The 12,205-nt window shown below is 35.8% G+C and overlaps 1 protein-coding gene across 11 annotated transcripts in view; it reads left to right on the top strand.

The window, feature by feature from the left end:
* Window positions 1-12,205, top strand: part of MIER1 (MIER1 transcriptional regulator) — a 67,887-nt gene that overhangs the window by 15,816 nt on the left and 39,866 nt on the right. For 8 of the 11 annotated variants that reach the window (XM_005678289.2, XM_005678287.3, XM_018045293.1 and 5 more), the window contains one exon: window positions 4,571-4,716. The exons of the other annotated variants lie outside the window; for them this stretch is intronic. In XM_005678289.2, the coding sequence (XP_005678346.1) occupies window positions 4,571-4,716 (146 nt within the window). The remainder of the gene's footprint in view (window positions 1-4,570; window positions 4,717-12,205) is intronic. 11 annotated transcript variants of the gene reach the window in all.

A 12,205-nucleotide genomic window follows, 5' to 3' on the forward strand; every position in this document is an offset into this window, starting at 1 on the left:
TTTGATTTGAAGTGTATTTTTAAAAAGGAGTCTTTAACTGCTTAGAGATATTTGCTTATATAGAAAACTCAAAATATTTTTTTACAAAAAATATTGTTAATGCGTTTAATGAGAGAGGGGGAGGTAAAAGAAAAGGTTCAACAAGAGAGTATTGTAAATTAAGGAAGTTATTTTAAAATTTTATTAGAATCAAGTTTTCTCCTCTGACCAGGTATCTGACCTTGTAGTCTCCTCGAAATACAATACAGATTTCATTTTTTTCTTTAACTTTGAGGTTGCAAATGTATGATCTTTGGGCCAAATCTAGGCCATTAATGTTTTTTGTTCAGCTAGTGTAGTGAGCTTAAAAAATTAGAATATTTTATTTAAAATCTGGATTTAGGTTTCTTATGCTCAGTCGAAGGTTCTGATACCACTGGGTCCAGAATTACTGTGTGTCAGCAATTGGTAGAAGCTAAACAGCAGTCAGGAAAGAGTTTGGTATGTGTTGATCTTACTGTCTCAATGTCCAGGGATTTTACTGAGAGAGGAGACTGACTTGTGCAGTGGGGTGGGCAGGTGAAGAAAGAGACTAAAGTAGCTTAGGAAGAGAGAGAAAGGGAACTCCTGAGGCATGGTATTGTTTTATTTGAAAACATCTCACATTGCATATTTAATAATGCTATATTACTGACCTTTTCAGATCATTGAAGCAGTCACTTTTTTGTGTTTAAAATTTTAGGAAGTTTTGGAAAATACTGAAAATAATATAAGGCTTTTTTAATTGTTCAGGGTCCTTTTCTTGAACACAAATCATTGTTCTCTGTGTCAGGTAGGAGTTGAATTGAAATAACTCTAGATCCCTTCTAAATGATTCAGTTCAGTTCAGTCAGTCAGTCGCATCTGACTCTTTGCAACTCTATGGACTGCAGCATGCCAGGCTTCCCTGCCCATCACCAATTCCTTGTACTACAAATTGACAGTTGATTTTGTCCTATTTATTTTAGCTGAAAATGTCTTTCTGATATTCTTGGAAGTGAAGTACATTATTAGGCTTTGTGACATTTCTGAAACTCAAGGTTTTGTTTTTTTTTTTCCCTTGTTTATAAATACGTTCTAGATGGAAGTAGGTTGGAAGAAGTTGGAAATAATCTGACCTCAGATAAATCAAATTACCATATCCTTTTTAGGACATGGTGTTATTGTGCCTTTATTTCTTTTTTTCTTTCAAATACAGAAATCATTTTCATTGAAAAGATAAGTTTAGTTTTTGTAGTGTTGTGACTTTGCAAATAGATCAAATTTTAAACATTTTTCTGTGAACTTTCAAGACTTTTGTTAGGTAATACATAGGTACGTAAAAATAATTACTCTTAAAGTGATATGAATAAGTGGCTTTCTCAGTTTCCACTGCATTTAAAACAGCTTAGGGTGAACTGGAAGAACAGTGGAGCTGGAAGAAAACAAATGTCTTTGATAGTTGTTATTACTTGCTGAATGCTTGTATTAATACAAATAGGATGAATTTTTTTGTTTCCAGAGTAAGGAACATCTTTTGAGGTAGACAGCATTTGGTGCATCAGTCTTCTGTCCACAGAAACGTTTACTGTTCTTACAAGTAGTGCTAATTGTAGGCAATTTTAAAAATTGGTGGAGAAATTTGAAATAGAAACTTAATGTAAAAAAATTTGGTCCATTGGTGAAATGCTGTGTACTTTGTCCTTTGTAACATCTTCACTTTGGAATTGAAGTGAAGATCACTCAGTTTGTGTCCGACTCTTTCCGACCCCATGGACTTTTCAGTCAATGGAATTCTCCAGGCCAGAATACTGGAGTGGGTAGCCTTTCCCTTCTCCAGGGGATCTTCCCAACCCAGGAATCGAACCGAGGTCTCCTGCACTGCAGGCAGATTGTTTACCAACTGAGCTATGAGGGAATTGATGCTAATAATAATAGTCATGTGACCCAGGCTAAGTAGTTTGTCTGTTGATTCCACCAGTGTAAACTAATTACATCCAGTAGCCATTAGAGGTTGGGTTTTAGGGTAGGAAGGTAATAGAATGATTAAACAAGTCCACATGATATATTACAAACTGAATTTATTTTCTGAGTCATTGCAAAGAGGTAAGGTACATTTCTAGTAATTTTGCAGTAGGATGGAATTCTGTGATAAAGCAGGGATATTTGCATTAATTCTGAAGAAAAATATTTACACAAAGCACCAGACTCCTTAGCCCTAATAATTTACTTTTGGGATTCTTTTCCCTAGGAGATAACCTAACGATGGGCCTTAGTAATTAACAGAAAGGAATAGGATGGTTAGTTGGTCTTGAAGAACAAGGTAAAAAGAAGTCAACTGAAACAAAGAAGTCAAGATTAAGGCAAGAAAAAAACCTGAAATTGAAAGTTTATAGAGAATGGTGCAGTGTATGTGTGGGGAAAGGAATTAAAGAGTGTTGAGAGAAAACGTTCACTCACACTTTGTAATTTTATATAATGGGAGGGTTAGAGTAACAAGGCTTTAAATATAATTGGCTTTGCAAATAATGAACAAAAATGGGGGACTTCAAGTGTGTGTGTGTGTGTGTGTGTGTGTATGTATAATACTTGTGATTTGGTACTGTTTTCTCATGTGAGCTTGATTTTTAAGTTGGTAAAAGATTGTAAGTAGTTAGAAATTAAGCATAATTATTTTTAACAATATTTGCATTCAGTAGGAATTATATTATGATTAGGATAATAATATGCAAAATGGTAGCGTGAGGTTTTTTAGGATTTTTCTGCCAGCAAGGGAGAAAAGTATAGCAACATCTGTAGGAATACATAATTACTGACTAAGCATCCTAGAAGATTGCTGTGTGAAATGAAAAGTTTTGGGACTGTTTTCTGTTGAAAACTGAGAAAGAAGGATAATGATTGGGACAAAAAAGCTATAACTAAATTAGTAATTCTCAAACTGCTCTTAGGGAACCCTGTATCTAGTCCTTCACCCAGTTCTAAGATTCCTTTCTAAAAGTGTACCACGTTATTCTTCATTTCTAGAAGAAATTAAGATAATACTTTTCTAAATGTTGTTTTAGCTTTATAAGTTGCTCTAGACTTTGGTAACTAATTTGTACTGTACAAGATAGACTAGCTGATTTAGCAGTTATATATTTCATTATTTTATATTTGATAGCAATATTTTGTTCTGTTCCTCCAAGAGCACAGTGACTTCTGAGTGCTCTGCCCTCTGACCTAGCTTGCCTTTTACTCATCTTTTAGTAACCCATAGGTTCTCGTCAAGTATTCTTTGAGGCAGAATATCTACTGGTTCTGAAACTCTTGACTAAACAGGAGCCTTAAAGAGCAGTAAAAGCACAGGCATTGGAATCAGCAGATCCAGAATTAAAGTTCTGTTCTTGGCACCTGCTGGCTCTGTGAGTTTAAATATGCTGCTTAAACTCTTGAACGTCAAGGTTTTGTTTTTACTTCTTAGGGTTGTTGGAAGATTAAGTGAGATAATGTGCGTGAAGTGTTTGAGCATAGTATTTGACGCATAGTAAACACTCAGACAATGGTTCTTAATGCTAAAAATATTGGAAGGTAACAACCACCTTGGAGTCTTGGGTGCCCCCTTATTCTTAATTGTCTGATTTTCCAAGAAATCAGCATCTGTATTTCTTTGTTTTACTGGTTTTCTTCAAAGATGAACTAGGAGAGTAGGTATATCTGTTGATACAACATTTAACACTTTAAACTGATAAAAGTAAATTGCTAATTGATTTTTTCATTTGTTTAAATAACTCATTTATTAGTTAACAGTCTTTTGCAAATAATCTTTTGTTCAGGTTTGGCATAGTGGGGATAGTTTATAGATTATATTCAATATATGCCCAGCATTTGCAATCTACTGTTAAAAGTTCTGACCCTATTGAGTTCAGCAATATTCCCCAGCCACAAGGCTAAAAATAGATTAGTTATACAACAGTTACCTACTGGATTATTTTTAATACCTTTCATAACAGTTTTATATGCAATTTTAATACACTTTGCTGTTTATACTCTGTCTTTGGGTTACTTCAACTAAGTTAAAGACAAGCTATTTTCATATTAGAGTATATTTTTGTGGATGTGCTAATAGAATAATATTTGAGTTCAGCTATATATTTCCCTAGGCTATATATTCAAATTATGGTATATTTCATACTCTATATTCATACTTATTGGGTCTATTAACTACTAGTCAAGTAATTAAGAATTGTGATTTTTTTTTTCTTCACACAAAAGATCATTTTTATTTGATATAGCCACTATTTACAACTGAAGCTTTGGAAGATTACAGTACTCTTCAGACACCCTGCCCTCATTTTATAGTTACAACTGTAAATATATAGAAGTAAAACAGGGTGAAAAAAATCCTTAAAGGTGTTTTGTGGGGGGTGATAAGTAAAGGCAGGAATTTTAGAAAACAAGAAATAAAATTTGCTGTGCATAGCTTTTCCCTCGTACTTTTACTTGACTTATATCCAGTTTCAAATAACATATACATTAATATTAATAAGGTACACATAATTTGGTTTACCAAACTGTTCAAAATATTCTTTACCAGGAGGTTCAGCAACATCAGATGACCATGAATTTGATCCATCAGCTGACATGCTGGTTCATGATTTTGATGATGAACGCACATTAGAAGAGGAAGAAATGATGGAAGGAGAAACAAACTTCAGTTCTGAAATAGAGGATCTTGCAAGGGTAAATAACAATAAGAGCTAGAGGATGAAGCGGTTATAACTTTTTTATGGAGAGAGGAAACACTTTAAATTTTAGTTCTCTATGTTATTTTGGGGAAAGCGGTATTTTATATATAAAATCAATACTGAGAAATTCTATGTGGCCATAGGTGGGATATTTAATGTTTGAAATGGAAGGCATTTTTTAAAAGAAACTTTATTATATGAATTAGTATTCAGTAGTTACTTCGATAAGACACCACAGGTACTGGATCAAAAATACTTTTAAAATGGGTACTGAATTTCATCATACATATCTTCTGTCCTCCCCCAGTTACTGCACCTTTTATTTACTCCCCTTCAGAAGCATGCCACTCTTTCTTAAGAGTTGTCATCCTTTTCCTCATGTCTTGCCTACTCTGTAATGTGCCCTAAATTGTCTCTGCCTATCCTGTAAAGATAACCAGTGATTTCATTGTTAAAACCATTGGTCACTTTTTTCTCTACTCTCAAGAGATACTCAGCACGGTATACCATTCTCATCCTGCACTGTAGCTTTCCCTATCTTCTTGTTCCTGCAGTGGCTTTTGCAGACTTGTCTTCCTTTCCTCAAGGTTTAATTTTGGAATTTCCCAGTTCTCAGTTCTGGGCTTTGCTTTCATCCGTCAGTACTCCTCAGTGTAGTATGAGAGTCAGCCCCATCAGAATCAACCATGAGCTTCCTCAGAAATACGCATTGCTGTGCCTTTCCCCCAGGCATACTAAATCAAAATTGGGATGGGGTGGTGGGCTCAAATCTGCATCACCATTAATGCACACCATGTTTAAAAATGCTCATTAGTAGGTGACTGATCTAATCTTGTTGTGTTTGTATGCTTAGTATTTCTTAGTTATTTTTGTAGCATTATCCTGTTTGCTGTCTCCACTACCCACCTACTTGACATTTCTGCTAGGATATCTCAGTAGACATCTTTAAATTTTAAAGGTTTAAAACAGAACGGTTGATTGATACTCTCTTCATTTGCCTGTTCTTTCCTGTTTTTTCCATCTCAGTAAAAAAATGCCAACACTCTATATACCTTGTTGAGTAAGTCAGAAGCCAGGGAGTCATCTTCCTTCATTCTCAATATCTATTCTTAAATAAGCCTATCATTTCTATCCAGAAATATCTGACTCTTGTTTCATCTCTGCTGCTACCCTCAAGCCCAGGTCACCATCATTTTTAGCTTAGAATATACAGTAGCTTCCTAACTGGTTTCTTCATGTCCTCTTTTACCACTTTTCTCCAATGTATTGCCACAGTAACCATGATGAACTTTTCAAAATATAAATCAGTTTATGTCAGCCTCCTATGTAAAACTCTTCGTTGGCTTCCTGTTACACTAGAAGAAAATTCAGATTCCTTGCCCTGGCCAGCAAGGCCACCTACATATGGTCCTTTGTTCATGTATTACACTGCCCCTGTCATGGTGTCTATAGCTGTGTTAGCTGCTTTTGTTCTTAGATGTGCTGGCTTTTTCCTATTTCAAGGCTTTTTACCTCATTTCCACTCTGTGGTATCTGTCAAGTCTGGGCTTAATGTTCCCTCCTCAAAATGGCTTTTCCTGGTCTCAGTCAGCTATTTTTAGCTGCTGTACCCCATCCATTGCTTGCTTTCTATGTAACACAATTTGTAATTGTATGTTTGTTAAGTTTTTGTCTATATTCTCCTTAGTTCCATGAGAGGAGGGATAGTCTGTTTACCGGTATATTTCATAGCACATAGCAAGAGTGGTCACTGAATTCATTTTTGAATGAATGGATAAATCAGTTTGGTATGTTATCATTAAAAGGTGTTACGTGTACAGTCTGCTGCACTTCAGAACAAAAAGAAGTAAGACATACACCAGTCTTTAAGCATTTGGAGTATATAATGTCACAGAAAAATGAATTCTTATACCCTTATAGTAATAAAGATTAATCTATGCTTCAGAATTTTAGTTCGGAACTTTAAAGAGCTGAAAAAAATAGTCTGACCAAGTCAAATTTTGTCGGTTCCATTTTGTATCATGTAGTAATTAAAACTGGCTTAATCCATAAACCTAAGCAATTCAATATTTTGTTATTTTAAGCCAGACAACAGCATTGATCTTAGTGGTAATGGTGTAGAGCTGTTAAAAAGCTTTTCAAGGATGAGTTAAAAAGCACATGAGGAATCTGGACTCAGAACCATTCTTTAGGAGAGGCTAGAAAGCATTCAAAAGACTAGTATAATTTGCTTGGATGATTCAGAACCTAGGCAAACATCAAAGGAAACAGTTGATTTAAATGTCAGTCATGGTTGCTTCATGTATTCATGAAGTCGAAAGGCAATTATTTCCAAATATTTGCCTCTTGTTTCAAAGAAATTTACCACTTTGGATATATTTTCTTTCTAAATAACCCATCCATGGGATAAAAGGTAAAGGAAGAAAATCTTATATTTTCCATTTTTTCACATTCTATATTATTCAAGTAATTTGAGTAACTAATTACTCAGGTAATCAAGTACCGTCAAAATAGGTTATGAGGTGGAATAATTTTTATTTTATTTCAGCAAATGGCCTGCTATATTTAACTAGTACAAAATTACTGCAGGACTTTGCTAAAATTTTTATCATATTGTGGTCTTTTCCTATTTTTCCCTTTATTCAGTTTCCTTCCTCGGTCTGTTACAACCCCAAAATCTGCTTTCAGATGCTCCCTTTTTTGAAAAAAATAATTAAAATAGAATTATTTGTAGAATATATACAAAGGGAGAGAAAGACAAGGGAACCAATCTTTATCATTCTTTTCAACCAGACAGTCTTTAACCTTCTCTGAAACTACTTCTAACCTTTCCTGGAGTAATTAAGGCTTAGGTGTAAGAAGCATATAATCAACAGTGCTTTCATCTGTAGCTTGCAGCTAAGCTAGAGGGCAAGTATATTGAATTTCTTATAGTTGTAAACTCGTTAGGTCCAAACCAAACTAGTTTTGTTTTTATTTAAAACAAAAGGAGCAAGTTTTTGTTATTGATGACTGATTTGCTTTTATAGAAGTAAAACATTATAGTTATGTCAGGAATTGGTAGGGTAGTTTATACCTGGTACTTCAGTTGCATGAAAAGGACCTTTGATGTAATGTGGTAAAATTTTTACAGTTGTTTCATTCAGGAGTTATCAGTGACTGCGTAGCCTGTAGCTTTAAGTTCATTAATGTGAATTCTAAAATTTAAGTGAAAACTAGCTTTGATATGTATTGTTAGCATTTGTATATGTGAATCTTACCAGTATAAAAGACATTTTAGTTAAGTTTATCATTTAAATGTTTTAAGAGAATTAGTTGTACAGGTTAGAATTTATTGATAATATTAGAAGAGGTGTCAGAATCATTCCCATAGTAAACTTTAGTTTGTAAAAATGGTGATATGCAGATTTAACTCTGTTTTTCAAATGTACACTTAAAACCCACCATCTCACTTTGAACAGTAGCAGTCTGTTTCAGAGAAAGGAGATCAGGATCAGCTGTTATCTTTATTTGTATTTTTGTGAAATCATGTTATAACAATGTTAATAGTTTAAATTGCTAAGCACATTTTACTTGGTGAATCTCCAGAGCTAGAGAATAAAGATTAAAATGTGAGTTTTTTTTTTTAATTATTCACAACACATGAATTATACAGGTAAGAAAAAAAGCTCCAACATGGGTACTATAAAGAAGAATTCACTGTCTTCATCATCTCTTCCTAGTTTTATAGTCAAAGCCCAGTCTAAGAGGTTGGTTACCTTAGGAACTGTCACTCTTGTCTCGTAGGCCTTCTTGCCTGAAAATCAATCCCTTTCCTTCTTCCCAACTTCATTTCCTGGTAAGTCACAACAAGTATAAAAAGAGATGTCTATCCACCAAATCGGAGAAGGCAACGGCAACCCACTCCAGTACTCTTGCCTGGAAAATCCCATGGACAGAGAAGCCTTGTAGGCTGCCGTCCATGGGGTCGCGAAGTCAGACACGACTGAGCGACTTCACTTTGACTTTTCACTTTCATGCATTGGAGAAGGAAATGGCAACCCACTCCAGTGTTCTTCCCTGGAGAATCCCAGGGATGGGGGAGCCTGGTGGGCTGCCGTCTATGGGGGTCGCACAGAGTCAGACACGACTGAAGTGACTTAGCAGCAGCAGCATCCACCAGATGGCCCTTAAACGGCCATCATCTGCTACCACATGCAGTAAATGACTAATACCCTGATGTGAGGGAGAGGGAGCCACTTTCTCTGCAGCTAGGAGACAGATACCACTCCATCCTTACAATACTGCTGGTGGTGCTTGGTAACTGTACCCTGTTACTTGAAGATAAATGTCAAATTTAATTTCAGATACCATGTTTGTCTTTGAAAAAGTCTATGTTGTTTTCACCTCCAGCTAGTCTCCCTTCAGCTTATACAGACATGATTGTCCCTCTTTTTGTTGTAATTCTTGGACAACTTACTTTTTAAAAGCACAATATGCAAGTATAGTCCACATGCCTGTATTTTTATTCATTTTGTACTGTGTCCGGTTTCCTTATTTTTATAGTCTGTCAACCCAGCACGTCTTATTTCACTCTCCCTAAGAATGATGTACACTTAACCTAGGGTCATGTTTCGAGGAAAGGAGTATGCATATGTATATGAGGGCTCTGTAAAGTAGTGAGACTGCCTCTTTTAAGAACTCAGCTGCACTGTTTAATAAGTGTGTGACTTTGGACTGGTTATTTAACATGATTAAGCTTCAGTGTTATTACACAGATGATATATGTAAAGCATTTAGCAAATGTCTGATACATGATAATCACTCAAATCTTAATAGTTATTCATAAAATTCTCGAAGAAATCTGTAACAAACTGCAGCCAAAACTGTGGAGAACCCCTGTACTTGATTCATAATTTTTTTCACTCTGCTCCTCCCATTTCTTAACACTTGTATGAATGGGAACAGTTTATTGTGATGTTTCCATTAATTTGAGGAAAGCCCTTTAATATGTGGTAGAACAAAAAAAAAAAATATGTGTAGAACATAGACTTTGGTAGTATAAGCTAATGAGAAAGTCTATGGAACAGGTAACTGATGGGTCCTAGTATAGCATACTGTCAGCCAATTTAATCCTGTCTTTTTTTTTTTTTCCAGAGGGGAATAACAACTTTTGCTTTACAGGGTCGTATTACTTTTTATTTCAAATATTTGGGGGCAAATAATAGAAATCCATTTTGAGCAGGCTTAGGCAAAATGAAGATTTAGTTGTAAGGCTCATGTAATTTCATTAAGGGTGGGGCGAGGTCTAGACTTCAGGGACTCCTGTGCCACCAGAACACTTTTTACATGCTGGTGTCCTTTTTCAGTCCAATTTTTGTCATATGTTGTAAGTTTTCAGGCTCTAAGATTTATTGCTTGGGATACAGCCTATATTCTTTAGCTGCTATTGGTAAAAATCGGGAAACAAATTATGTTCAAGCTTGGGTCATGTGCCGTTTTCAAATGAATGGTCAGAGAATGCAGTGATTCCAATTGAGTTAGATGCTCTGAGTCCAGGAGGTAAACTTCAGTCAAAATACATGCTTGGAATGGAGGAAAGAACATTTCTGGAAAAATGAATGTAGAAAGAAAGGACTGGTTGACAGACAACAAGAAATGATACTTGAATTTGAAACTGGAGATTCCTCAGCAAAATAGATTTGGGGTTTTATTGTATTTGTGTTTGCTGTTAGGACTTCCCTTTATACCTTAGATCAAGTAAGATACTTTTTAATACTATGTGGATCATGGTTGTTGCTTACTAATTTATTTCTAACTTGCTGCTTACTCGTAATAACTTGATATTGGGCAACAGAATTTAAAAGTTGATTCCTAAGAAAAGCATAATACCACTACATATTCTTTAGTTTTCAGTATTAAGCAAGAATTTTCTTGATGGACTGCTGCTGCTAAGTCGCTTCAGTCATGTCCGACTCTGTGCAACCCCATAGACGGCAGTCCACCAGGCTCCCCCGTCCCTGGGATTCTCCAGGCAAGAACACTGGAGTGGGTTCCCATTTCCTTTTCCAGTGCATGAAAGTGAAAAGTCAAAGTGAAGTCGCTCAGTCGTGTCCAACTCTCAGCGACCCCATGGACTGCCGCCCACCAGGCTCCTCCGTCCATAGGATTTTCCAGGCAAGAGTACTGGAGTAGGGTGCCATTGCCTTCTCCACTTGATGGACTAGGCAGGGGTATTTTGTTGACACGTGATAAAACCAGCTTTGACCGAAAGTAAACTTTTTAGAAGTTTGTCAAAACTTTTTTAGACGTTATATGAATATATATCTAGGTCTAAGGAATATCTGGAACTAGAGATTCAGTGTCACAAGGACCTCTTGATCACTCTTAACCCATGGTTAAATCTATTGATTTCTTCTGTGGGATCCCTTGTTTGTTCTTTACCACAGTCACTAATTTAGTTCAGATTCTGATTATACTCACATAAATGATACCAGCGGATTTCAACTTACAAACTAAATTTCTCCCTGCCTAGGTTCATCTTGAATAATACGTTGTGTGCATAATTTTCCCAAAGCCCTTCTATAGCGTCAATCATTGTTCAGCAGCTACTCTCAAATGAATCAAAAGTAGACTATGACAGATGCCTTTAGAAACTAAGTAAAACTAGAGAAAATAGGTTAAAAAAAACTAGCCAGCCCTTTATTTTTTTTAGTTACTGCAAATCAGGATAACCTGCTTATTCATTTTTTGTTTCTGTAGTCGTTCAGTTGTTTCTTTGACTTGTCTTGACTTTTCTCTGCCAATTCTGTTACTGTTTCTCTAATTCAGCACTTCTCTTTCAAATACACTGATCAATCACTTCTGACTCTACTCTGTTCTCTGCTTAGTTAGTATTGGGGGTGTTGCCAGCTTTTTCTTTGAGAAATGAATTTTTATAAAACAAGTCACACTTGTCATATGTGTAGCCAAGAGAAAAGTCTTGGACTTAACCATGGAAGTCAGATACTCCACTTTCCAAATGATGGTTAAAAGAAAGAAAGAAAGAAAGAAAAATTCTTTCCATGCAGTTGGTAGATTACTTATCTTTTTGACATATAACTGAGCTAGATGTCAGCTGTTAGTGACAAGCTTTATTAAGGATAATGATCACAATTTATTATGTTCCACTGAAAAGCCTGGTTTGCAGTTACCTTATCCTAGAAATGATGAGAGTGGTTCTCCAGATGGTCTCATACCAACAACATCAATATCACCTGGTACTTTAAAAAATGCAGAAACTCACGCCTCACCTCACCCCTGCTAATCTTTGAGGTTCAGTTGAAAGTTTAAATAAGCCCTCAAGGTGATTCTGTTGCCCTTGAATAAGACAGATCAAAGGTAGAGAGCCTGTTGTTGAGCTACTAAGTCGGGTCCAACTCTTTGCAACCCCGTGAACTGCAGCAGGCCAGACTTCCCTGTCCTTCACTATCTCCCTGAGTTTGCTTAAACTCATGTTTAATTTT

The sequence above is a fragment of the Capra hircus genome, chromosome 3 (assembly GCF_001704415.2).
Source record: "Capra hircus breed San Clemente chromosome 3, ASM170441v1, whole genome shotgun sequence".
Taxonomy (NCBI): Eukaryota; Metazoa; Chordata; class Mammalia; order Artiodactyla; family Bovidae; genus Capra; species Capra hircus.